The sequence below is a fragment of the Sprattus sprattus genome (assembly GCF_963457725.1).
Source record: "Sprattus sprattus genome assembly, chromosome: 13".
NCBI lineage: Eukaryota > Metazoa > Chordata > Actinopteri > Clupeiformes > Clupeidae > Sprattus > Sprattus sprattus.
In genome coordinates, this window is record NC_137911.1 from 4,804,142 (window position 1) to 4,831,729 (window position 27,588).

General features: G+C 45.4%; 2 protein-coding genes across 2 annotated transcripts; one reads left to right on the plus strand and one right to left on the minus strand.

Annotated features, from left to right (window-relative positions):
* On the minus strand, positions 1-25,718 carry tfb1m (transcription factor B1, mitochondrial; the record flags this gene model as incomplete). Its single annotated transcript, XM_080849806.1, has 7 exons — positions 1-522; positions 996-1,123; positions 23,273-23,392; positions 23,817-23,968; positions 24,322-24,430; positions 25,217-25,368; positions 25,586-25,718. The coding sequence occupies 7 exons, from the start codon at positions 25,716-25,718 to the stop codon at positions 243-245; spliced, it is 1,074 nt and encodes a 357-aa protein (XP_080705932.1). The 3' UTR covers positions 1-242.
* On the plus strand, positions 11,142-11,897 carry LOC308374151 (claudin-20; the record flags this gene model as incomplete). The annotated part of the gene is made up of 1 exon (XM_080849860.1): positions 11,142-11,897. One exon carries the CDS (start codon positions 11,142-11,144, stop codon positions 11,895-11,897), a length of 756 nt encoding a protein of 251 aa, XP_080705986.1.
* Positions 25,719-27,588: the final 1,870 nt, after the last annotated feature.

Consider the following 27,588-nt stretch of genomic DNA (forward strand, 5'->3'; position numbering starts at 1 on the left):
CAGTGTCTGTCAGCCGGGTGACGGGGGCAGTAACGGGTTGCGTGCGTGTCCTCTACCCATCCGGCTCCACCGGGGGCGTTTCAAAAGCCTGCCCCACAACGCCTCCTGGAGAGAGGGAACCCACATTGAAAAATTAATGTCCGTGCCTGGTGGGTATGTCAGTGCTAAGAGCAGTCTGTTGTCTCTTTCTCTGCCTCTTGTCATCCTTCGTTTCATGCCAACCCTCTCCGTGTGCATGCCTGTTAATGTTCTTTCTTCTCCTCCTCCTCCTCCTCCGGAGCTGGTGGCGCCTCCTTGTGGTGGTGGGTGCCTGGTTTGCGGTGTAGGCGCTTCAGCCTCTGTTCCTCGCGGAACTCGTAGGAGATGAGGCCCTGGCTCTGGGAGCAGAGCTGGCTGTAGGCGTCTGACAGGGCCCGGAAGTGTGGGATGGTGAGCTCGGTGGGCCGGAGCGTGGGCTCCACGCAGGACAGCCGCATCAGCTCATGGGTCAGCTCCGTGCGATGTGCCTCTGGGAACAACATCCTGAGGGAGGCAGAGGAAGAGTGAGGGAGTGAGTGGGAATGAGTGAGCCAGCAGGCGGGAGGGAACAGGGAGACAGCACATTGGATTGGCTATGCAAGGGAACGCTAAGAAAGGATGTTGTGGGAAGTGAACCAGCCTGATTACATGGTGGAGCACTCTGTTAAAGCAGCTGCTATGGTTACATAAGCCCTTTACCCTTGTCTCCAAATGACACCCCCATGACTCATAATTGCTGCTCTCTCCGCCTGCTTTCTTTTGTTATCTTGGCCCATATTGACTCAGAGCAGGATTATGATGGAGAGGAGGAGAGAACAACTATTTCAGTAGGGATTTTTTCCACAGACCAGGAGCAACTATTAGAAGAATGGATAGGGCAAAGACAAAAGATGGAGGTGGAGGTGGAGAAGGTGGCAGGGGAGGAAGAAACCCAATTATATAGCTTGAGGAGAGGTGGGGGGAAAAAAGATGCTTACGCAAGCCCTCGGAAGCAGTGCTTTCTGCGGAACTGGAAGACATTCTTGACTAGCTTCTCCACCAGATTGAAGGGCTGCTGGATCTGGGGCTGAGCCAGAGGAGTGAAGTGCACCACCCCCACGTCCACCTACGCACACCACAGAAGACACACAGACAGACAGACAGACAAAGATGGTGAAGGCAAAGGCACACACACACACTCGCTCTCTCTCACACACGCACACACACAAAGGCAGCCAAGTGTAACAGCCTAATCTCAGAGTGCAGTAAAGATCGGTTCACTCTACAGTGATGCCTGAGATGGAGGATGGGAGAGGGGGTAAGAGGTGACGCAGCATGTGATGACAAGCAGGTTCCAGTTGCCACAGTAACACCTGTGTGAAGGACCTTAAAGCCCAGCCTCTCCACATGGAAATGCTACGCAAGGCCAGTCCTTCTGTCACATCAGTTCACTGAGCAAAAATCACACACAGTCTGTCTGCCAAGTGAGCCTCAGCTAATCTCATGTCTGCACCGTTTCTCTCTTCTTCCAATTTTCAATTTCAATTTCAAAGAAGCTTTATTAGCATGAATGTTTTCCAACACTATTGCCAAAGCATACACATACATACATATTATATACACATACATAAAGACAAAAATTCTTCCTCTCTCTTTCTGGTCATTCTCTCTTCCTCTCTCTTTCTGGTCATTCTCTCTTCTTCCTCTCTCTTTCTGGTCATTCTCTCTTCTTCCTCTCTCTTTCTGGTCATTCTCTCTTCTTCCTCTCTCTTTCTGGTCATTCTCTCTTCCTCTCTCTCTTTCTGGTCATTCTCTCTTCTTCCTCTCTCTTTCTGGTCATTCTCTCTTCCTCTCTCTCTTTCTGGTCATTCTCTCTTCTTCCTCTCTCTTTCTGGTCATTCTCTCTTCCTCTCTCTCTTTCTGGTCATTCTCTCTTCTTCCTCTCTCTTTCTGGTCTGCTGAGAGAGAGGCATGGATATGCTATATCATGAGGATGCTGGGCACATCTATTGTGTTCTGAGTGCTGAGATTACCATGGTGTGGATGGGCAATGCTGGCCAGGCTGCAGTCCTCCTCCTGCGGGTGAGGGGGGCGAGCGAAGCCTGGCTCTGGCTCTCTAGCGGCTGTCTCCCCGATCCCTTCCCTATCAGCGCTAAGCTGATATGACAAACTGTTGAAGTAATCGTGCCAGACCCAGCAGAGCCCGGTTCCTCCTCAGATCCTGCTCACTCACTCTCTCTCACTCTCTCTCTCTCCCTCCCTCCCTCCCTTCCCATCTCTGCCTCCCTCGCTCTCCTCTCTGCCTGGGGACAGCTCTCCTTTTCATTGTGGGTAATGAAAGGGACTGTACACAAAGAGCCGCGTCGCCAGCGCTTGTGCAAACCACACTCCAACCCCGGCACTTTCTCCCTTGATCTGGGAGCCTGTGGAGGAGCGGCAGTCGTGTCTTTTTGCAGGGAGCATCACAGGAGGTCTCTGCAAGCCTCCAGCACTGCAGGCAGACCTACAGCAGAGCCAAGCGGCAGGGCAGGGAGACCCGGACAGTGCAGAGCACCCCGAGGCCAGAGAGAGGCGAGGAGCCTGGTCCTTTAATCTCTCTCTCTCTCTCTCTCTCTGTCTCTCCATCTCTCTCTCTCTTCCCTTTCCCTGCTTCAACCCTTTCAGCCATTCCTAACGGAGTATACTTGAGTAAGCATACGGACTCGGGAGAGCTGAGGCTCAGCACGCCGTCTGCGGATGAGCAGGGGAGGGGAGAAGGGAATGCACTGGCACCAGAGTCACCCTATCTATCCACAGAGCTCACTGGCGCACAGGTATGTGAGCATAGTTCCACACTTGTGCTGAGCTGACTTCGCCTTGCCTGTAATTGTATTAGGATTTTAATTGCCTTCGTCTCCTCCCCGCCTCTGTTGTTATCTGGGTCTTGGGGATGGGCGGAATAATGTGGGTGAGAGGAGGGGGAGAGAAGGAGGGAGGCTAAATTAATTTAAAGAGAGAAAACTTGCTATTTATTGGCATGGTATTCCTTAATGGCTCTGTGATCTGAGCATTGTCAATGGTACTCCTTCCCGAAGCCTAACTTTTCTGTGCTGCTCCTAGTTCTGTACTGACAAAGTAGCCCAGGCTTGAGAGTGGGCACCTCAGACTCCGGTGAACCCATAGGTCATCTCAGAATCAATCAGCACAGGATTGCCAGGCACAATCGCTCAGGCTCGGCAGCAAGGACTTGCCGCATGATGGCGAGAGTTGGCTGGGAAGGGTCTCTGTGCCTGGAGCCATCGAAAAGCATCGCTTCATCTGCACGCATGGAACAGCTTCTAACATTTGAACAAAACAATTTTGTCACCGGTCACTTGTGCACACAAGGGCACTGCTTTTATAGAATGCACCACTCCACTCCCGCCCTGTATATATCCAAATAGAGTATGACGCAGATATGAGAATGCCAGGAAGAAGCTTGGGGAAAAGACTTCCGTTAATTCTGCTCTCCTGGAGTAATTAGACCATTTGTATTCTGCACTTGATGATTTAGGAGTGCGGCAGGGGGGAAAGTCGATACTGTGGCTGTATGGGCAGCAGAGTATCAGCAGTTGGCTTGTCCTGGTCACTTTGGTGGCTGATTTATGGACGGCTTTCTACATGGCTTCACTTGCCTCTCAGCTGTAATATATGCCATGCAAACCATGAATCCTCCTGTGATAGTCCTGGCACACAAGAAACTTCTATCTTAAATCACCACATGGGACTGCCTGCATCCCCCCTGCCACAGCCTCAGACACAGCGCTCCTACAGTCATACGTCACGTCAAGGGGGCTCCAGAGCTGGGGCCCTTGGCCTGACAAGAGCCATATCCTGTGGTGGCTGTGCTTGTCCATTATTACCCCATAGTCTGCAGTCATCTCCTCCTCTGTGGGGGGAAAGGTCTTGTGAAGTGTACAAGTGAATGAGTTTCCTAATGCTGTACTCTGTTGGCCTTTTAAGAAGGAAAATGAGGTAAGAAACCAAGCCCCTAATGATTTCCCAACAAATCCCACACTCCAAATTGGATTGTTATGTAAGAATCTATATGCAAACTAATGTTTTTTTTCCAGCTCCACAGCCAATTTATTAGAATATTTTTTTCTTTGTTTTTTCTTTGCACAGATTTTTGGCATATTTATGCAGTTCCACATTCATTAGTGAAGTCTTTGCCATCTTTCCAGTCGTGTAAACAGCATACTTCCTTCAGTTGCAAGAATTACTCTCCATGTCCTTGGAATGTCTATAGCCCGTAAATGAATAAAGACTCCACACAGGCTTAATCCGTTTTTTTCTTAAATCCAATTCAAACGCACATCACTGCAGATCCGCCAGATTTAACCTTCGCAGCCTACAAGGGGAACTCCATTACACTGCACTTGCCCTGTCTTGCTCCTTCAGCTCTCCAAGTCCCCTCTCCCATTTACACCTCTACCCAAACCAAGAGAGAGCAGACTGTAATTTGTCATTTCTGGCAAGGAATAACCCAAGTTCTGGCGGTGAGCCTTCAGGGATTCAACACCTGAGAGCCTGTCAGTTTCCGTAACAGCAACAGTGAACAATGAGATACAGAGCTGGGGGAATTCTGGACACAGGAGGGGAGGGAGTTACATTCATCATAAATACAAAGTATGGCCTGTGTTGGTTCACTACTGGGGAGGAGGAACCGAGACAAACAAGCTAAAGATAGGCTGATCTTGCTGGAAGGAATCTTGCTTTGACCGTGCTTAGGAAGTCCCACACTCAAGGAATTGCTACAGACAATGATCAAGACTGAGAGCAGTGCTCCTCCCTTTTGAGGTCGTGGGTAGGCTACAATTTCACACAGTAATAAGCTACTTTTCCAAGAAACTGTTTACATTTTCTTGCAAGCAGGAAAGCAATGGGTAATATATTACCAATGACCAAAACATTTAGATATTTTTACAAGTACCTCAGCTTCAACCTGGCTTTACACAGGAGCCCTCTCTACAGAACGCACGTAATTTATCACCAAATAATTTACTAGGTTCGTGGTCATGAGATTTTGTAACTTGTAAGATAACACCTCTGTAGTTAATTACTGTTCTCAACAAGGAATATTTAAAAAATAATTAAGCACAGCTGGAAATGACAATAATAGGACTATGATTATGACAGGAACAAACCATGATTTATATACCTAGTGTTATCATCCTATCACCAGAGGGTTTAGTATTCAACTTGCTTTAAGTTAAAAGTGTCTCAGTGTCAGGTAAAATGTAACGTCAGAAGCAAGCTAACTACATAGCAATGTGGCCTATCGTTCTTTTCAGCTTCGTCTATGTTAAACAAGGCTTTGAACCGGTTCACGGAACGAAAACCTGAAACGTCTGATGTTTTGTTAGGAACAGAAATGAAACCAGAAACTTAAAAAAAAAATGATGTTCCGGATCAGAATCGTTTACCTAAAATAATGGTAACCGGTTTATAATGTTATTTTTTCGTTCTTTCACAAGATTCCTAAATGCAATGATTGGTGATGTTCACTTCCGGTCGTTCACTTAGATAGAGAACCTTGCCGCGCACCGCCAGCTAGTTAGCCTGGCCATTACCAGCCTGTGACTCCATTTCATTCCGTCTTTCAGTCTGGGCCAACCCAATGCATTTTGGTTTCCGAGATCGGCGGGTGCTTATCTTGAGGTTTAAAATCATTGGAGTTCCCTTAACCAATCAGCAACGTTTAGTAAGCATTCGGTAGATTAAACTCTTCCCAAAGCCAGTTGGGAGAAGAGCTACGACGTCCTTTCCAATCATAAAACTTACAAGAAAATACTCTTGTTCTCCTTTTAATTTTCTGATGTTCTCGAGAGTTGAGACAACTTTTCCGATAGCTTTTCGTGTCTTTTCCTCCAAGGCGAGTTTTGCGTCACAGCTCTGAACTGTTCGCTGATTGGTCCTGCAAAATTTTGAGTTCTGGAGACGATTGTCAATGGGGTTGGGCCAGACTGAGTATGAGCTTGAAATCAATTCAGGCGGAAATACGTAGGCTGGTGTCACCAGGCTACCAGCTAGTAGCCTTATCGGATAAAATCTATGCACAAGCTGTAGCCACCAGTCTCTCAAACTCAATCTAAAGAAGAGGTAAATGTTGTACCAAGTATCTCACACATGTTTGTTTTTAAATAGGAATTCTATCTTTTATTAAGATAGGCTGCGAATTTCCAATGCATTGTTTTAAAAATCTGCAGGGTCAAATTAATGAAATTATAGCTAAATTGGACGGTTAGCATTGGCAGTAGACTACCTGGCTATTGCCCAGCATAACTTACCCTAGTTTGTTAATTCTTTCAAATTATCTCCCTCTGGAACGAAATACTGTTTTCTGATTGGCTAATGGGGTGTACATTAAGTTCGTATAACCGGACACCTTGGACGTAGTCCCAGTAGAAACGTTAAATCGCCGTTCCATATCAATGCTCATGAATGGTTACCATTGACAACCAACGTAACGGTTTTTTTTTCTTCAAAAAACGCACTACTTTCTCTAACGGGAGCACTAGGCTTCAAATCAAGAATTCATCAGGTTATTATGCATATTAAATTTCCTAAAGATAACGGAAATTCTAAATAATAATAATAATAATAATAAAAACATTTTTGGATGTTGTAAACGGGAGATAAGCGGGATAACGGCCTCCGAGCTGTCCAGTTCTACGAAGTTAATGGACTTCTGCGGACCAACACCACTCCGCTCCGCGTCGTGGTGTTCTTTGCCCCGCAGCGTCCATTAACTTCGTAGAACTGGACAGCTCGTCGGCCGTTATCCCTTACTTCATTCATTCTTTCATTCATATTGTCAATTCTGTTGCAGTATAGGCAGAATCCTTTTTTCATTTCCCTCTGGGCCCTGATAAGGTTTTGGGTATGTGTTAATGAGTTCAATATTCACAATGGTCTATGTAGATAGCCTACCATTGTAGTTTTGTAATATTTGTATTGTCTCTGTTGACAAAAATGCCCTGATTGGGCCCTGACGAGGTTTGGCCAAATGCTGTTATGTTTTGTTTGCCCAATAAACAACAAAGCATACAATTTCCTTGTCTTAACTCATGTATAATACTTACAAAATGTCAGAATTACAGTTATGTCACTTAATGTAGCCTATAGTGCTTTTTTAATGTTTAATGACAGGATAGAGACATATAACATTATTTTAAAGTCCTAATGATCAGCCTACTTATTTGTATGTCCCGCAGCTGACATGGAACGCTATTAACCGGTTCAGGAACTTTATTTTTTTTGTTCTAACCGGTTCAGGAACGTCAATTTTAGGGTTGAAACGAAAAACCGGAAACGTTAAAATACTGTTTCTGTTCGGAACGAACCAATTGGGAAAACATTCTGGTTCAAAGCCCTGATGTTAAATAATGACGAAATTAAAAACGTAGCTATGTTGCCTACAGATAACATGAATTATCTCAACAACTCCGCTATGTTACTGGCCTAGCTTGGCAGCTAACGTTTTCTACTTAGTTTTCTAAAGAAGGGCATTGGTGAGTACCTAGACCACGTTTAACAGACAGTGAGATTTAAAATGTGGGAATAATAATACTTTAATTTTATACAGCGCTTTTTCTAGTTTTTCTCAAAGACGCTTTACAAAGGGGCGAAGACAAACAAAACAACAACAAAAAAGCACTAGACTAGCAGTTAGCTAGCAACCCTTACTAATAACCTGCATTCTCATCATGTTGGCAATGTTAAAATGTGTTTTAGGCTGGGAGACAGTTGATGGTCCTCAACTGGTTGAACTGGAAGACGAGTTAAACTTAGATGATCTCCCGGGTCTGACCAGCTGTTTAACTATTGAACTCAGATGGTCTTCCTGTTCTGACTAACTTGACCGGCCCTCAGCCAGCTAAATCACCTACCAGATTGACAATGAAAAAAAAAAGGGGGAAGCTAGCTAGCAAATGTTAATTCAAGAGGGTCCGTTCTACAAAATGGCTTACTTTTCTTTCTTAATGAAAATGTCATTATTTTAAATCACTAATTAGGTTGTCTAATTTGTTCTATTTAACTGTTTACAGTTTAACCTTTGGCCACATCTACAAATAGGCCCTGTCTAAAACTGGGCTATCCCAAGATCGCCACCATTTAAAAAAGCAATTACATGAATTGGAATAGAATATGCTAATGAGGTGTAAAAATCCATCATCTGAGTAAAAGACAATCCCTATGTCCAGTCATGCCTTCAGAAATGGCATAGCGAGGTGATAAAATAAAGGCACCATACTTATAATAGCTTCCCATGTCTTCACACATCAGCAGCTCACACGTCCATACTCCCTGAGTACATGTTAACTGCCTCCCTCTTCCATCTTCTAGTGACTTATTTATTTATTTGCTTCACCAGTAGGGTCCCAGCTAGTGCTCTCAGAATCTCCTGTGTGATCTTCATGGTGAGGAGGACACAGACATAGACACACATACACACACACACACACACACACAGGCAACACAGGCGCAGAGGCATAGGACATTCATTAAGGCTGTTAACCACCTGGGCCCAAAACGTGACATCTGAAGGTCAACATCCTCCAAGGTAAAGCTGCAGTGTTTTCACTCCACCTCGGTGTGTCTGTGTTATACATGTTGGTGTATGTTGTCAGTCGTGTCTGCTCCAGGTTTCACTATAATGATTCAGTGGTGGATCAAGAAAAAGAACTCTAAATTGATTGGGCAGCCAGGTCATAAGTAGAAGACAAAAAAGAGATCTGCCAGCCTACTTGTGATTCTGAAGGTGAGATCTGACAGACCTGTTTGTCGCCGTTAAGTCATACTATGATGATTGAGACAACGCATTTTCACTGGGATATCATGTCTATATTATCTCAGCCCAGTCTTCATTTTCCTCCCTTTTTGCCCTCTTTGTCATTCATGAATTAAGGCCGTCTTGCCACTCCCTCCCCCCTGTTCCTCGTCCTTGCGGAGGGGGAGCAGAGGAGGGGAGCAGCTGGGAGTTTAGCCTCCTAGAGAGAGACTGCTGATGCTCTTGCTCAGGGGAGGGTCATATATGGTGGGCTGTCCATGGCTATATGAGCATTGCTTGATGGATCACCTTTTGGATTACACAAAGAGAGAAGGGGTATTCTCAACTGCAAAGTGGGAATGATCAAACAGCCATGTTATAACTTACACCAAGTTTTAAGGTTTGTGTGAAGTATTTTCATATCATACAGGAGGGGATGTGTACAACTGAGGTGTTTGGCAGTGTGTATTTGTTATTTTTTATTTGGTTTGATTTACAGAAATTGTTCCACCAAATTTGATTTCATATAGTGTGCCATTTAGTGAAATATTGTTTTCCTCTCTTAATAAGAATCATAATAAGACTGGTAACTCTCTGCAGGTGAATCATTTGACTTGCTATACACTGTGTTCAGAAAAGGTTCAGATGATTAATTGCTAATCGAATTAAAGCTACGAATGCTAAATGATAGGAAAATGACAGTAACGATTCTTATCATGAACTGATGTTATTGCGGGTTGTGGCTACCGCATGGCAACTGAAATGAGCTGACGCAGATATGGTTAGTCCAACCACAGTACACTGAAGCAAACCATGGCTGTAGCGCAGGTGACTATTTGGGATACTTTCTCATTCGCACCCCCAGCTAGACTTCTCACACTCTTTTGGTAGTATATCACTGAAGTGTATTAGTCAATACATAGAAAAATGTGAATCTGTCAACTTATTTCTTCACCTATAATAGCATTCAGCTGTTCATTTTACTTTACCCGATGTCAGATCTAATGTATTGGTATGTGTTTTGTCAACTATTGATAAGTAACAGAAAATGAAGCAAAGCAGTCTAAGATTATTTAAAATAATCAGATTAAAACGTAATAAGTGAAAAATAAATAAAAACACGATTTTTAAGTATCCGAATTTAAAGCAAAACGGTAAATCATTCGTGTCGTCTCGATCTCAGCAGCTACTGATGTGACGTAGGAGCGCTTTTCTGTCTCTCTCGAGCTGAGGAGGAAACACGACCTCTTTTCAAATGCTCCGAGCAAGCATATGCGGTCCGTGACTTGGATGTCCTCTAATGTAATGTTGCTAAGGAAATTGATGAGATGAATGGATGTGTGCCGCTGTATACTCGCCCCCTCACCTCCCGTATTTTTTCCCCTCTTTTTTTGTATGTGCATTCAGCGACTATAGCAATCAACCTGACGCGTCATAACACCCGCTGCACCAGTCGAGGTAAGCATCTCAACATTCCGCTCACTCTTGCATTCTAAACAAATGTCTAACCATGTCCTTGAACTAATGCCAGAAAGAATGCCATTCGAATGTATTAGCCTTTTATATGATTCAGTCAATGTGTTTTAAAAAGAGTAAGACAAATACATGAATTGTGCTGATACAAAACTTCTAGCATGATGACTTCTAAACTAAATACTATGTAATAGTTAAGTGTAAAATAAATAAATAATGTTTTACCTTGTGTGTGGATGTCTAATCATTATGTTGCAGAAAACAACCTCTTAGGTTCTCCTTGACGCAGCAGCTTTTAGCACAAAAAATTAGCTTAATACCAGAAACTTAAGTCTCCTCTCCTGTAACAGTCCCAGAAGGAGCTGACCATGGAGCGAGACAACGCAACCAGAGGGAGGGAGAGAGATAGGGAGAGAGTGGAAGAGAGAGAGGGGGAAAAAATGCTCAGGCATACAAAACCTAAGGTCTCCCGTTCTGATCATCAGCAGCAGCAGCAGTAGTCTGCCTGCATCCGCCAGCTCCCTTTGTTCCCTGTCGGAGTGAGAGAGCGTGTGTGTGTGTGCAAGCGTCCGTGTGTGTGTGTGCAAGCACGTATGTGTGTGTGTGTGTGTGAGTGTGGTGCTGCTGGTCCTGCTGCTGGTGGAAGAGGGAGAGGGAGAGGGAGAGGTAGGAGGGGGAGGAGGAGACGACGTGCTCAAATCTCAATCCTATTTCTCATTCCTTTCGCCCAGGAACTGCAGCCTCCACTGCCGAGGAGCCAAGGGGCTGAGCGTCCACTGCCAGGTCCTCAGACGGAAGAGAGGAGGTGGGGGGGGGGGTGGCTGGCAGCTGCCTGGGGAGGTGAGGCAGTGCCACCAAGGGTACCTGCTCTCGGCTGTGGATGCTGCCCTCTGGGGACGGCCCGGGGATGGCCTCGCCCGGCATGCAGATTATCGGCTTCGTGCTGGCGCTGCTGGGCATCATGGGGGCAACACTGGCCACGATGCTGCCCAACTGGAAGGTGAGCGCCGACGTGGCCTCCAACATCATCTCCGCCATCACGCAGATGCAGGGCCTGTGGATGGACTGCACCTGGTACAGCACGGGCGTCTTCAGCTGCACGCTCAAGTACTCCGTGCTGGCGCTGCCAGCCTACCTGCAGACGGCGCGCACCACCATGGTGCTGTCGTGCGTGCTGGCCGCGTTTGGCCTGTGCCTGGCCTCCCTGGGACTCAAGTGCACACGCTGGGGGGGCGGCCGGCGCTCTAAGCAGCACTCTGCCATGGCCAGCGGCGGCTGCTTCCTGACGTCCGGCCTGCTCTGCCTGGTGCCTGCCTGCTGGTTCACCGACGAGGTCATAAAGAACTTTCTGGACTCCAACGTGCCGCCCAACAACAAGTTCGAGCCGGGCGGCGCTCTGTACGTTGCCTTCGTGTCGGCCGGCTTCCTGCTGGCGGGCGGCTCCATCTTCTGCGCCACCTGCTCGGGCAAGCGGCAGGGGCCCCGCGACCTCATCCTGCTGCCCCCAGACAAGCTGCTCCTGCAGCAGCAACAGCAGCTCCTCCTGCAGCAGCATCAGGACCAGCTCCAGCACCAGTACTGCTCCCTCTCCCCCATGGACAACAAAACGGGCTACAGCGTGCAGGACTACGTGTGAGATCAGAGAGAAGAGAAGCATTCACACACCCTGGACTGACACACACACACACACACCTAAATGTCTATGCGTGTTGCCGCAGCAATGTCTGGGAATATGCTTTCTGTGAGATAAAAGGGGGAGTCAAAAGTGATGGGAGAAGAAAGAAGGAAGGACTTTAACGTCTTTTCCCCCCTCCCTCCCACCTCCTCTTTCCCCCGTGCAAGCACAAGCAGTGGAGGTATTCCCTGTGCAATGCCTTGGAACAGACGGCTGGTGAATATTGAGGTGTGCAGGAGAGAGCACTGCAGCAGGCAGAGGAGAGAGAGAGAGGAGACACTGAACACATCCAGCATGAAGTAGAAGGTGATATTGACTTCCTTTGGGGGTAGAAAACCTATAATGGGTACCCGCTCCTTTTTTCTCTTTCTAGCCCCCGTGCTTGCCCAAAGGTTTGGATTGAACAATTTTCAACAAGGACAGAAAAAAGCAATCATTTAGCTGCTAACAATCGGACGAAAAAGCAAGTTGGCAATATGTGTCGAAGAGGCAATAGTTCCGTGGAGTCCCTTCTGTTTTGCAAGCATTTAGTAGTTTGGGACTGTACACTAGCGTAATAGTTGAACTATAATGAGGTATATGGTCTTATTTTTGGTAGCTGATAGAATGATGGATATTGTGCCGTCAGCATGCTGTCTGGAGCCTGTGTTGAATGCAGCCCCATGCCTGGATAGACACTGAGACATAGCCAGAATGAATGCCTGTGCCTAAAAAGCTCTTGTTCATTTATACCGCTTAAACTGTTGATGTGCAGCTGATGGCAAGATAGTTTAGTTGTGTGGTGGAGGGATGGAGGTGTTGGCTGGGCTGGGCTGGGCTGCATCAGATCTGACTGACAGGAGTCCCACTGTCACCCCCGCGGGTCCAGATGAGGAAGATAAGTCCCTGGCGCTAGCAGAGTGGACAGTCAGGGCAGGGCTGACGCTTTACCCAGTACGTTCTAAACAACAACAAGGAGCTGCCGTCGCCAGAGTGCACCTTGCTCATTCATCACCACAAACGTGCGCGCACACACACACACACACACACACACACACACACACACACACACACACGCACTCTGACACTGAGCTGCATGCATGCATCTCCCTCACGCCATCCTTCACTACCATGGAAACAGAATCCAGCACCCAAATATCTTTATTGTCAGGGTGGTGGGGGGGGCTGTAATTGCGCAGAGGGTCGTTGCTTGCAGCTTGTTTTCCGTCTCTCGTTCGCCTCCCCTTCTCCTTTTGCCTCCATCATGCTCCCTGTCGTGATTCACCCTTGCGTTTGCCGAGATCAATGTCTGGAGACAAAGCCCTCTGCGGCACCTCCTCCCAGGCAGGGATCTGTTTACCCTCCCTTCCCCTCCCCTCCCCTCCCCTCCCTTTACACTCTGAGGTCTCGGGCTTCAGGTTCTAGCAGTGGTGTGATTGGCTTTATGGGAGAAGGAATATCCTTTTCTTCATATTTAGGAAAATATGCATGAATTTTAAGAGTGGCCTTCATGCTTGATTCAAGTGTTTATCCCATGGTGACCAAGTTGAGGGTGGATTTAGAGAGGAAACCCACTTACACTTTATTGTTGCCTCTGTTTGCACCAGTAATAATACGCTCTGCTGAATGTGTGTGTGTGTGTGTGCGTGTGTTTGTGTGTGAATGTGTGTGTGTGTGTGTGCGTGTGTTTGTGTGTGCATGGGCTCTTGCATCTCCCACACTGGACCATGCTCTGCTCTCAGCAAACACCTCCTCCCTCTCTCTAGGCACATATGGAACATGCCTGTGTCCCAGGAATCAGTTGCATGTTGAGTGCAGGCTTGCCAGCAAACCCTGTCGAACACCACACATAAACTAACAACCCTCTTCCTCACCAACGCACACACACACACACACACACACACTCACACACTGCAATTCCCCCTCCTTCCTGGTTAGAGTGTGTAGTAGGGCTGCTCGATTATGTGAAAAATCATAATCACGATTATTTTGGTCAATATTGAAATCACGATTATTCAAACGATTAATTCTGAAAACATGATGCATTTATATACTGAGAACTTTGAAATGTCCGTAAAAAATTGTATTTGTTGTGTACACGCTATATGCGTTGGAATGCGTTGAACCGTCAAGGTTGACGGATCCCCATGCAAAGTGAATGATAGGTAGCTCAGACACCTCGCAAATCCTCTGACATATTTTTGAGTTACAATAACAATAATAATAATAATGGGGGTTTAATAATGGGGGTTTGACATTGTGCAATGCTTATTTCTCAGTAACTTTATAAAAATATAAGGTAAAAACAACCAACTTTTAGGTGCAAATGAGACCATCTACGGAGTTTGGTCACCCATCTTTAGTTTTTTTAGCTTCGCTTTTGAGACGTGACCATAATCGTGATCTGATTGGCTAGAGCCTGTGCTGTCATGAACATCTGTCAACGGTCGATGCTGCTGATTGGCAGCTCACTGGCATGTCCCGCCTCCGGCTAGTGGCATATAACTTTGTGATGTCACACGCCAGTTTAAGATTTAACTCCCTCTCGCCGCATTGAATGCTTTTGGGGGAAAGACTGAATTACGGAAATGAATCGTTTCAAGTCAATTATATGAGTTTGGAGATTGTTTGGCCCAAAAATTGATATCGCGATCAAAATTCGATTAATTGCACAGCCCTAGTGTGTAGTGTGTGCGTGTGCATGAGTTTGAGTGGTCTGATGAGCGGAAGATTGCGTCTCCAGCCTGAGAGGGGCTCTGGTGACAGGCACTTGGTATTGATGTATGGCGCAGTGTGCCCTCCAGCCCCACCGGGCAAGCAGATGGCTGCCCTTCTGGGGTGGATTATGCACCACCACAGTGGGCACAGTGGACACCTGGACAAAGATGCCTGCCCAGGCACTGGTACCAGAATGCAATAAGTATGCTGAATGTGCTCTCCTGAAACAAAGGCTTGCAGGATGTCTTGGGAAGCAAGAATGTGCCAAATCTACTTCTCACCATGTCTTTTGCCAATGTGTGTATGGTCCAATAGTTCAGATCTTGCCAAATCTACAATGATAGAGGAATTTGCTAGAATATGACAGTGTATCCAAGAACACAAATGACCTGTCTAAGCAGACTGAACATCCACTCAAATGCCATCTTGTTTACAGTTTTCATAGATACAGCGAACATGTCTGGATTATTTTACTTTATTTAATCTCTTCTGCAATTCCAGAGCACACTTATCTCAGTAGAGAGACCTGGTTTAGGTCAAATGTGACGGAGCGGTCTCTTACTGAAGGAAAGGTGTGTCATATACTGTATATTGCGTACATTTGGGATTTCTTCTCCACTGCATCGGAGCTAGAAGGAGCATTTTCAATTAGCCAATACTCTATAAACCTTTTCCTTTAAGTGAGGGAACATGCAGTCGAACCCTCACTTCAGCAACCCAGCATGTTCATACCAAATCTTCTTTATAAGAAGCAGCCCATTTTACACCTTGACGTGTGACTTAGATTGACAGCAGCTGGTTTGTGGCTCAATGTTGCAGATGTTCACAGAGGGGAAACAAACTTCTTTGTACATAGTAATGCTAGCAGCCTGAACAGAACCTTCTCCCTTTTGTCTGGTACAATTTAGCAGGCAAAACTAGGCCGGTCATTTATGTGATATTACAGCTTGTTTATTGGCACACTAATTCATGAGCTTCAAATGGCCTGGGTGTCACATCTCTCCAACCGTTGAATATCATTACTAAATATAACAATAATAATAATTAGCATTTGGTTAAATGCAGCTTATTTTTGTGGATGCTTAAAGCACTTCATAATTTTGCAAAGGGTTACAGTTCAAAGCGTTCCAGTACTGTTGTCTCAGTGTGCTTGTGCAAGTAGGTATATTTTTTACTAATAAAACTATTTTGTGGAAGCAACATGTCTTCATATTATCGTTTCTTCTTGTCTTCTCCTCAGTCCTTAAAATATCCATTTTGTTGGCAAATGAAAGATGTTACTTTTGGCTTGCCAGAAACACAGGTTTTTGGACCATGCATGCTGTGCTGTGAGTGGGTTGCCTGTTCAGAGTGTTCATGGATTGTGTCTTTATATGCAACATTACCAGAGAATAGACTGCACATGACCGGGTTTCTTTTTCTATTATTATTGGGGGGGGACAATGACGATGTCACCTGAATTGCTGAAACAAACAAAAACACCAAATACACAGGGAGTGACATGAAACTACGAACAACCAAACTTGAGAGGATTTCCAAATGAAACTAAATGTGTCTGTATGGTATAACAATGAGGCTCCTTCAGAGAATACCAAAAGACTACCCAGCTGGAAAGCACAGCAGAGAACATCAGAGATAACAGGGAGAGGCGCTTCTGAGCTCCATTCTTGAGCATGGACAGCGTTTGGATGATTCTACCCAATTAAGATTCTCTGGTGTGGAAAGCAACAGCTGGTTGAGCGACGCAGGTTGCGATGAAGAGGGGCAGAATCTGCATCCTCTCTGCTGGGCACACAGAGGGATGAAATGTGCTCAGTTGATTCAGGGGATGTCTAGTCACACAGATGTGACATCCAGTCTGAGTCTTCACAGCTTTGCCGCCCTGCATTCAGCTAAATTTAATCCACATTTGCCTATAGGCGCCTCAGCTACCATCTGAGCTCCCTGGGAATATAAACTACCCCCTTACTGAGAAATGAGAACATCTGATCACAGATGCAGCTCTCAAAATGTTTACTGCTCACAATGTTTGGCTGGCATTACTGGCAATTCCTCTATCTCTGTGTTGACATATCCAAAACATGCCTTTTTTCTTTTGGCTTTTTTCCCTAGAAGAAACATCTCCCCCACCTCTGGATTCTTACAAAGCTAGAGCCTGGGTTATGCAACCAAACTGAGTCAAGATATGAAAAAAACACATTTTCCTTGTGGGTGAGCACTAATAAGATCCTCTCCTCTTGTGTGTTTAACCTACATTTGGCTTCAAAGGCTTTGGCCCAGTGTAGCTGCCGTGACACATCACAGATGCAGGGCTAAGAGGCGGGATGAGTGCTTTGAACCCCGTTCACCCTACCCCCACTCCTTTTTCCACTCGTAACGGTACCCCATCACTGATTGCCCCCCCACACACACACACACTTTTGGAAAACCATGGATACACACACGCTCTCCTCTCAGTCATGTCCTTGTCCCCTGTTTCCTGCCACCAGAAGGGAGACGGCAGAAAAGCGTGTGATGTATGGAGACGGGTCGTTACAGGTCCATTATGAGGCTTGTAAGCTAAAGCAGCACTCAAGTCATTCCTGGCAGGTTACACGGTGGGTGTGACTGATATGAGATGGCAATGCTGAAATCCATCAGTCACTGTTAGCGCCGTTGCCACAAATGCGCCGCTGTAATATGCGGCAAACGGCGATCAGTCAGAGTGCTCCGATATCTCACCTTGTTTAATGGGAGGCATTTTCGTAAGGGCAATCGCCATCTTCATAAGGGTTCAGGTATGGGAGATATAATACACTTGTCAGCTGGGGGCTGAGGATGACCTTGCCCTGTTCAACACTCCCTTGTGTCCTAGCACAGATCAGAGCCTGCAGGAATAATGATGCTGCCTTCACCGCACCACACCACACCGCTGTGAAGTGCTGAGACAGGCGATACAGCCTCCCAAATGACAAAAGGGCTTCTGGAGAAAAATAATACATTCTGACAATTTGCAGATCTTGATCCAAGCATTAAATTGAGGTCAAATCCCATAGACCTTTTTGCACTGATAAAGGAAACATGATCGTGCCCGAAAACGACTGGAAGACAATAGGTTTGGAGTGATTACAGGAAAATACACATGTACAAATAAAGACAGAGTTTTATGAAAGCTTCACCATATAGATGGCACTTAAAATGTATTCTAATGTAATTCACAATATGTTAACCTGCTAAATGTTACAAGTGCCGTGCACATTCATTTGGCACAAGGGGAGGAATGATATTTAAAACCTATAAATATCTATATCTTAAACCTCTATAAAACAGCAAAGCAGCAGTAGGTGGTCATCCACACTGCAAACTAAAGAAGTGGGATAAGTAGGATCTCTGGTTTGTACATTAATTATTACTGGATGTGTGCAGCTCCTGGCCAAGTTTACTCTACTCTATTCTACTCCACTCTTCTGCATTGAACACTATTCTACTTCAGCACTCCTCTGCACTGGACTCTATTCTACTCCACTCCTCTGATGGACTCTATTCTACTCCACTCCTCTGATGGACTCTATTCTACTCCACTCCTCTGATGGACTCTATTCTACTCCACTCCTCTGATGGACTCTATTCTACTCCACTCCTCTGTATTGTACTCTATTCTACTCCACTCCTCTGATGGACTCTATTCTACTCCACTCCTCTGATGGACTCTATTCTACTCCACTCCTCTGATGGACTCTATTCTACTCCACTCCTCTGATGGACTCTATTCTACTCCACTCCTCTGATGGACTCTATTCTACTCCAGTCCTCTGATGGACTCTATTCTACTCCAGTCCTCTGATGGACTCTATTCTACTCCACTCCTCTGTATTGAACTCTATTCTACTCCAGTCCTCTGATGGACTCTATTCTACTCCACTCCTCTGTATTGTACTCTATTCTACTCCAGTCCTCTGTATTGAACTCTATTCTACTCCACTCCTCTTCTATTCTGCACTCTTGAGGATCCCTCTTTGTCTCAGTATGAGCCCTGAATATACCAATTCAGCAAAAGAAGTGATATTTACACTCAGCAGATCCTCTGAAGAGCAAGCAGCTGTTCCTGTCTTTTTTGTGTGAGATGAGTGACCATTTGACCTCTTCTGAGAGCGCCACAGAATGTATCCTCAAGGGTGTGTGCTTTTGATATCTATGCAGAAATAATAGTAGAGCTAGTTTACTGATGGGTCTTTCTGGCAGGGTGTTCTGACTTTACCTGGTCAGTCCTGTCCTAACAAGCAAGTAATGAGGAATATTTTTAGTTGACCTAATAAGTCTGAAATCACACCACAGTAAATTATAGCAGAAACATCTAGATTATTCCACACATGAGCCAAATAGATTTTTTACAGAAAAAAACAATGCATTAATATGAGATGATCCAATGCCATGTCATAGTGGAGAGATCCCTTAAATTCTTGATAAAGCGAGGCTGCCAGCCAAAGCATTTCATTTCAAAGGAGGTATCTTTATTTTTAGATTTTTACCTTGGGACCGGCCTGGACTCGAGTTTGCCTTCAGGCATGCATGTCATTGGAATAACTTTGCTTCACTCTTGATACCTCAGTTGACCCCATTTATCAGAATGGAATAAATCATTTATGGGCCACCAAAACATTTAATGTATGGTATATTCCCATATTTTCAAAAAAAGTGTCAATTTTCCACTGTTTGTCAACCAAAAAGGTGGTGCTCAATACTCAATACAGTAAGACTTCCCATGAATTCGGTCCACAGCAGCCGGTCTAATTGAATCAAATGAAACCAAACACTGTTCTCTGAAGAACAAACTGGATGAGCCGACAGGGATTTCAACATCCATCCAGAGCTGCTTGTCTGGCCTGTGGTGTCCACAGAGGGACATGGGACAGGAGAAACATCTGTAAGAGGCTGCCCATCAGAGAGCAGTGGGGGCGGGGCGTGGGCGTGGGCGGGGATGAAAACGCCATAACTCAGACCGCTCACACAACCATCTGCTTCAGGTACGCTTCACTCTCCCTTCAGATCAATCTCTGTCATCAATCTGTCTGGAGGCTACCATCCTCCCCCTCTTCCTCCTTTTTAATCTCTGCGTTTTATTCCTTCTGTGAACAACACCCCTGCAACCACATTTGGGCTCTCATTGCGGTGGGTATTTTTCGGTCTGTCTGGGCTGTGTGGGGAGAAGAGCCGTTCGGTCAGGCTGTGATGGAGAGGCTATTGAGCTTCTCTCGGAGCAGTCGATGGCCGAGATAACGCTTAATCACAGCCGGCTAAACCAGCCTGGGAGGTGCAGAGGAGCGAGCCTCTCACCACTCCCCCAACCCCCCCCCCCACTCCTCTGCAGCCATCTAATACACTGACCGCATTCAACCCACTCCCTGGAGATGTTTGCTATGCAGATTAGCATGTCATAGTGCAGTATATCAAACTGGCCTGCAGCTGAGGTCATGCAGGATCCTTGAACCCCTTCGATGTCGTTCCCCCACTGGTCGGAGGGGAAAAGGACCCAGTAGCAGGCTAATAATGCTGCGGTTGTGGAATTGGCTGAGATGTCGGCGTGTGGTGGACTTGCTGTAATTAGCATTGGTTTTTGAGGATGTGGCGTCCACGTGAGAGACCCAGGTGGTGGGCGTTTGTCTTATCGGTGGAGGGGTAGACCCAGTGCACAGCAGGCCTGGGGGCAGGAGACAAGCAGCCAATCACAGCCTACAGAAGCCTTCAAGGACAGTCAGAGTCACTCAATGTGACAGGACAAGCTGCCTTGCAGGGGTGAGACAAGAGTGCTGGAGATTAAAATAAGAAAAAACACACACACACACACACACACACACACACACACAGACACACACACACACACACACACACACACACACACACAGAGAGAGCAGAAGCTAGCACCTTGGAGGGGCACGTCAATACATGCTAATGCCTGTGATTGTGAAATGAGCTAGTTCTGCTCTGCTCTCTGCCGTCCCCATAAATTCCCTCTGACCTTTCCAAAACAGGTTCAATGGAAAGATTAAGCCTTCCGTTTCCTCATTTTTATTTCCGTTCTCAAGAAGCCAATGAAGATATGATATGAATTCTAATGCCAGCCCGTTATTAGGGTAGGCAACATTAAAGCTAATTGCAATGTGCTAAGCTCTGCCTTTCTCTCGTTTGCATGCCTTGGTGTCAATGAGCATGGAGCAGAGAAGAGAGAGGATAAAGGATGTTGTGTGTGTGTGTGTGTGTGTGTGTGTGTGTGTGTGTGTGTGTGTGTGTGTGTGTGTGTGTGTGTGACGTGTGTGGACGTTCCTGCAAGGGGTTTTCTCAGAACTTTTGACAACTGTAATTACACGTCCAATGTTCTCGCCTCTGCTGACAAAGGCCCACCCTTTTCCAGTATTCTGTCAGACACACACAAGCAGAATTGAAGAATCTGGGAACACTGCAGATAGAACCCATGGAAATAAGTGTCTGAAGCATTCTTTCTGTGCTGCCTATTCCCCTACATGCTCTACAGTCTACATGCAGCGAAGGCATTCCTAATCTCAGGAGTGCCCTTGGATTACTCAAACGGATGGGGGGTGGAACACTGGAATAAATGCTCAGAAATCATTCAATTTCAGCAAATCCCAGAGCATAAAAAAACAATTAGCGATCCAAAGCCACTTAGAACAAGATAATGCCAACAATTAGGACAGTGAGAGGATTTGTTGGATGTGTGCAGTTCCGTAAGGAAAACACATGGTGCTTCAGAACAGTACAGTGCCATAGTATAAAAGCAATGCAGCCAGAGCCCTTCACAAATGTGCTCACACACACACACACACACACACACACACACACACAGAGAAGAGATTTTGGCCTTTCTCCCAGCTTATCCCCTCATCCGGTGTACAGCAATGGGAAGTGTTCAGTAGATGTTTCACGGAGCACTCAGCCCAGTAGGCTGGGGAGCCTGTGTCATTATGGCAAGGGACAGGACTGTGGGTGGTAAGTGAACACCCACACATACCCATCACAAATGTGCCTGCCTGAAAACACTCACATTACTTTACATTCCCAATGTGCATTGGGCTTACTCAAGGCAGGGAAGCTTTTTAGACCAATCTGCTATGCAGGTTACATTTTGGTACTGTTTAATCATGCGGCATGGTAGAAATATTTAATGCAAAATCGAGACTATGAATAAAACACAGGTATATCCTATTTCTGGAAATAAAAAGGAATCCATTTGTTGTTTTTGGCATTGATGGAAACCAAGTTACTCGGCCTGATGACTTCAAATATAAAATGATCAAATGTAGACTATCATACGTGTGAAGTCTCACATTGTATCCGGAAGGCTCATGGATTTTCAAAATGTCAACACAACACTGAGTCCAATAGACTGCTGCACAGTGCGAGTCAGAGACTGCTGTGTTCACACTGTGAGGCCCACTGTGTCTGTGGAGAAGCTATAGACTACTAGTCCACAACGTCTAAATATTCAGCGGAGAAGTACCTTCATCACTGAACAACTTAGTCTGGAGGTGAGCACAGACCTGTCAAGGAAATGGCTTACAAATCTAACACTATGCTTGCAAGTGTAGTCTTTCTTGTGTGTGTGTGTGTGTGTGTGTGTGTGTGTGTGTGTGTGTGGGCGGTGTGGATAGCTCACGGAGTTTCAATCACTGACCTCATGGATTTCTGTCCAAGTCAACTTGACAGTTATGCTGTATGGTGCCTGATTTGACATATATTCTGCATGAATGAATGTGTTTGCAAAGATTTATGTAATTAAAAAAATACATCAAACACATTAAACGATGATATTTCTGCCATACAACTATTCCACTGATAATATTTTCATGAACTGGGATGCAAGCTCTTCCTGCATTTCTTTACAAACGGAGGTGCCATAAGATTCAGCATAGGAGTTAAGTCATCGCTATGAAAAATGTACTGCATCACCTTTTATCACATTAACTTTCCAAAATGTTCCCTTTCGCCGGCACTCATGTGTGAAGCCCTCTCCGAGGCAGCCACTGCTCCGCACTCGCTCACACCCGCGCAAAAAGCCCCCGTGTGTGATGAAATAATCATTCGGAGCCATGTCTTCTGAGAGAATGAGCAATCAGCCCCAGTTTTTCTCTTGCTTCTCTGCAGCATCTCTCCCAACACCGTCTAGATTAAATATTTACACACGTGGGGGGCTCTGGCCGGGGGGAATGCTGTTCCTGGGGACACCCCTGGTTCTGTACATACTCCGGCGTTTCCACGGTCACACCCCCGCCCACTGCAGTTACCAGTTATGCAATCAATACGCTTTGCCTCTCGTCCCCAGTCAATGAAACAAACACACTAATTGAGACGCGGGCCTCTGCAGGGCTGCTCCCCATCCTTCCTGAGCTGGGGTGTGGGGTGTTGGGGTGTGGGGTGTGGGGGAGCACGTGGTGCAGAAGCCAAAGCCCAACAGACTTCATTAGATGGAGCATGTCACTGCTCTGTCACCACATCAGAGGCCACAGCTCTCTCTACATGGCACTGATGAGCCTCATCATAGGACCTTTTATCTGGAAATACTGAGAGCGCTGGATGAGAAACACAGAGAGTGGGGCCGGGTGCGTGAGAGGGGAGGGAGAGGGATGAGGGGAAAAAGAGAGCCCTACCTCAGGTTTGGGAACAAACGCCTTTCCCGGGATGGTGAAGCAGTTCTTAACGGTGCAGTAGGTCTGTGCCATGACAGACAGGCGACTCCTCTGCCTGCTCCCCGTGCTCGCGGTCAACCTCTGAGGGAGAGGACATATTAAAGTCACTGCTTCAGAATATCCACAGAGATTGCAAAGGTCTTTTGTTTTTTATTTATCTTCTTTCATTTAAAACTTTTAATATTTCCATTTCCTTTAACTAACAATTATAAGGTATTTCAATGAAGAATTACCTACAACATTTAATATAACCTAATGTTATGAATAAGGAACTTATGTGACCAGAAAACTCTTTCGAACATAACTGGACTGAGGAAATCTCTTCCTTCTTCTGAGGCCACATCATGGCTTACTGTTGCTATGAATTATGGGTGGTGCAGAAATGATCCTCCTTGGGGAATTCAATCTGATATGGAGTTAACTAGCTACTAATTGAGTGTCATGATGCATTTAATTTCTGCCAGTTTGAGGAAGACACATGATGCGGGGAGGAAGATGCGCTCACCTCGGCCACCTCCTTCTGGAAGGTGAGAGTGAGGCGTGTGCGCCCAAACGCAAAGGGGCCGCTGCGGGTGGAGATGCAGTCCAGCCACTTGATGATGAGTGGGGTCGACACGCTGAAGGGAAGGTTCCCAATCACATGCAAGTCTGGTGGCTCTGCAGACAGACACGCAATGCAAGCAGGAGAAAACACTACTGTTCGTTACTCCAATCATGCACAGCCCATTGTGTTGTTCTTAAGCAGTTATGAAAGAAAGTTTGACCATTTAAAGTCGTATGGTGTGACAGCTTAGGCGTATGTATCCATCAGCATGTCTGCATGATTCGTTTGTTAATTTTAGCCATAAGATGGCAGTACGCCATATAAAAACTGAAAACATACATAGTGTAAACATTTATGTTACATTACCATGATGTATTTAGGTTTAAGAATGTAATAGAACACTCGATGTGCAGAAATCTCCAAGGTAAACAAACAGTGTAGTCTTTGTGCTTGGGATATCACTCACCATCCTCCCATCTCTTTGCTATGTCATGATTGAAGCCCCGGTCCATCCGGTAGGTGAGGATGTCACCTTGAACTATCCTGACCCTGCCAGGGGCTGCCTCGGCAAGAAGCTGTTGGAAGACACATGGCGTCGTAAACATCTCTCAGTGAATCAAGACGAGCCGTGCACATGGGAGAGAACTGTTAACAGCATGTACGCTCAGAACAAAGGGTAAACACACAGATGGTGCCCATGAATTATGAGGGGTCTCCTCCATGGCCCTTTGTGGAGAACATGGCACATTAGTCTGCATTTCCTCTTACTGTTCAGCCACTTGTCTTCCATTCAGATCATCTTTCTTAAGCTATGCACAAAATGACAATATGATATCAATTGATCTTAGACGGCACAGATAGATGCATTGTGATACCCATTTACAATTGTTTGAGAATATTGAGACTTATGTATCGCTTTCTAAAAACATACTAAAAAACAAACATTGCTTCGTCGTATTTCATTATTGTTGCAGCCATAAAACAGAATTCTGATGGGTAGGACAGGACCATGGTTCCTATAACTGTGATACATTTAATCATGTTGCAAAGTAATTGCCATACTGAACACTCCTCACCCCTCACCCATACTAAACACCCACTCTATAAATGCTATTGCAGGACGATTTATCAACCCACAAACAGTTCATTAGGGGGAAGCCTAGTTAAAAGCTTGTAATCCAACTGCCAGCAGGTATTGAGGTAGATCATTTCTGGTCTCATAGAATCAACATAGTTGTGATAGGTATGTGCCTTAATGATATGTATGTGCTGTACAAGTTTTTAAACAGGCTGCAGAAGTAATCATTCTGAGGGCCAGAAGAATGTAAAGGACATGTCCAGCGTCTGGCAGTGGCCTGTACCTTTAAGCTGGGGATGAAACGGTTGTCCTTCTCCACCACCAGCAGGTCAGCAGCGCCGGCGTTCAGGATGGATCGGGTCAGTCCACCGGGCCCTGGACCTACCTCACACACATAGGCGTCCCTCAGGCTGCCCGCCTGCCGCACGATCTTATCTGGAATAGGCAATTTATGTCTGTCATGTCATGTCATGTCTGAAATGAGATGAAACATTCTGCCTAATAATAGTACACACGGCTGTCATATCTTAAGGCTAAAAACAGGCCAGTGTTCATTGGTCCAATGGTACACATCTAGAGGGTACAATTTCAGTGTAGATGCTGCACAATCTTTTGATTATGGTCAGATTTCTTTAAGCATTGCTTTACACACCTGTAAGCCTCATGTCCAAGAGGAAGTTCTGAGACAGCTGCTTCTCAGCTCGTAGGTTAAACAGCTTTATGATCTCCCCGATGGTGGGTAGCGGGGGGAGCCGCAGGGTAGCTAATTTGCTAGATACTGCCATCTAGAAACTAGAATATAATACAATTGTCAACATATAATCGATTACAAGTCATACAGCCGCGGAAAAAATTAAGAGACCACTTCAAAATTATCAGTTTCTCTGGTTTTACTATTTATTGGTATGGGTTAAAGTAAAATGTACATTTTTGTTTTATTCTATAACCTACTGGCAACATTCCTACCAAATTTCAAATAAAAATATTGTCATTTAGATCATTTATTTGCAGAAAAATGACAATTGGTCAAAATAGCAAAAAAGATGCAGTGTCTTCAGATCTCGAATAATGCAAAGAAAACAAGCTCATATTCATTTTTAAACTACACAATACTAATGCTTTAACTTAGAAAGAGTTCAGAAATCGATATTTGGTGGAATAACCTTGATTTAAAATCACAACTTTCATGTGTCTTGGCATGCTCTCCACCAGTCTTTCACATTGCCGTTGGGTGAATTTATGCTACTCCTGCCGCAAGAATTCAAGCAGTTCGGCTTCTTTTCATGGCTTGTGACCATCAATCTTCCTCTTGATCACATTTCAGAGGTTTTTAATGGGATTCAGGTCTCGAAATTGGGCTGGCCATGACAGGGTCCTGATCTGGTGGTACTCCATCCACACCTTTACTGGCCTGGCTGTGTGGCATGGAGCATTGCCCTGCTGGAAAAAACACTTCTCAGAGTTGGGGAACATTGTCAGAGCAAAAGGAAGCAAGTTTTTCTTGCGGGACAACGTTGTACTTTGCCTGGCTGAGGTTTGAAAAAGACCATAAGGATTGAACCAAAGCGGACTGGAGATCCTTTTAAGTTCGTCTTCTCTGATGAGTCCACTTTTCAGCTTTGCCCAACACATGGTCGTCTGATGGTTAGACGGAGACCTGGAGAGGCCTACAAGCCACAGAGTCTTGCACCTACTGTGAAATTGGACTCATCAGAGAAGACGAACTTAGAAGAACCTCCAGTCCGCTTTGGTTCAATCCTTCCTTATGGTCTTTTACAAACCTCAGCCAGGCAAAGTACAACGTTGTCCCGGAAGAAAAACTTGCTTCCTTTTGCTCTGACAATGTTCCCCAACTCTGAGAAGTGTTTTTTCCAGCAGGGCAATGCTCCATGCCACACAGCCAGGCCAGTAAAGGTGTGGATGGAGTACCACCAGATCAGGACCCAGTCATGGCCAGCCCAATTTCGAGACCTGAATCCCATAAAGAACCTCTGAAATGTGATCAAGAGGAAGATGGATGGTCACAAGCCATGAAAAGAAGCCGAGCTGCTTGAATTCTTGCGCCAGGAGTAGCATAAAGTCACCCAACGGCAATGTGAAAGACTGGTGGAGAGCATGCCAAGACACATGAAAGTTATGATTTTAAATCAAGGTTATTCCACCAAATATTGATTTCTGAACTCTTCCTAAGTTAAAGCATTAGTATTGTGTAGTTTAAAAATGAATATGAGCTTGTTTTCTTTGCATTATTCGAGATCTGAAGACACTGCATCTTTTTTGCTATTTTGACCAATTGTCATTTTTCTGCAAATAAATGATCTAAATGACAATATTTTTATTTGAAATTTGGTAGGAATGTTGCCAGTAGGTTATAGAATAAAACAAACATGTACATTTTACTTTAAAACATACCAATAAATAGTAAAACCAGATAAACTGATAATTTTGAAGTGGTCTCTTAATTTTTTCCGCGGCTGTATTTTCAAGCAACCCTTTCGCTTAAAGACATGGAGTGCTTTCGCCACCTAGTGGTTATTTACATGAATTGCATTTCCAACAAAACGGGGTACCTTTCACCCCAGCCGAGTAGTTTGGTTTGTACAAAATAATTAGTCCTGTACAGACATTGAACAGTGCTTATAGACACAATTATTG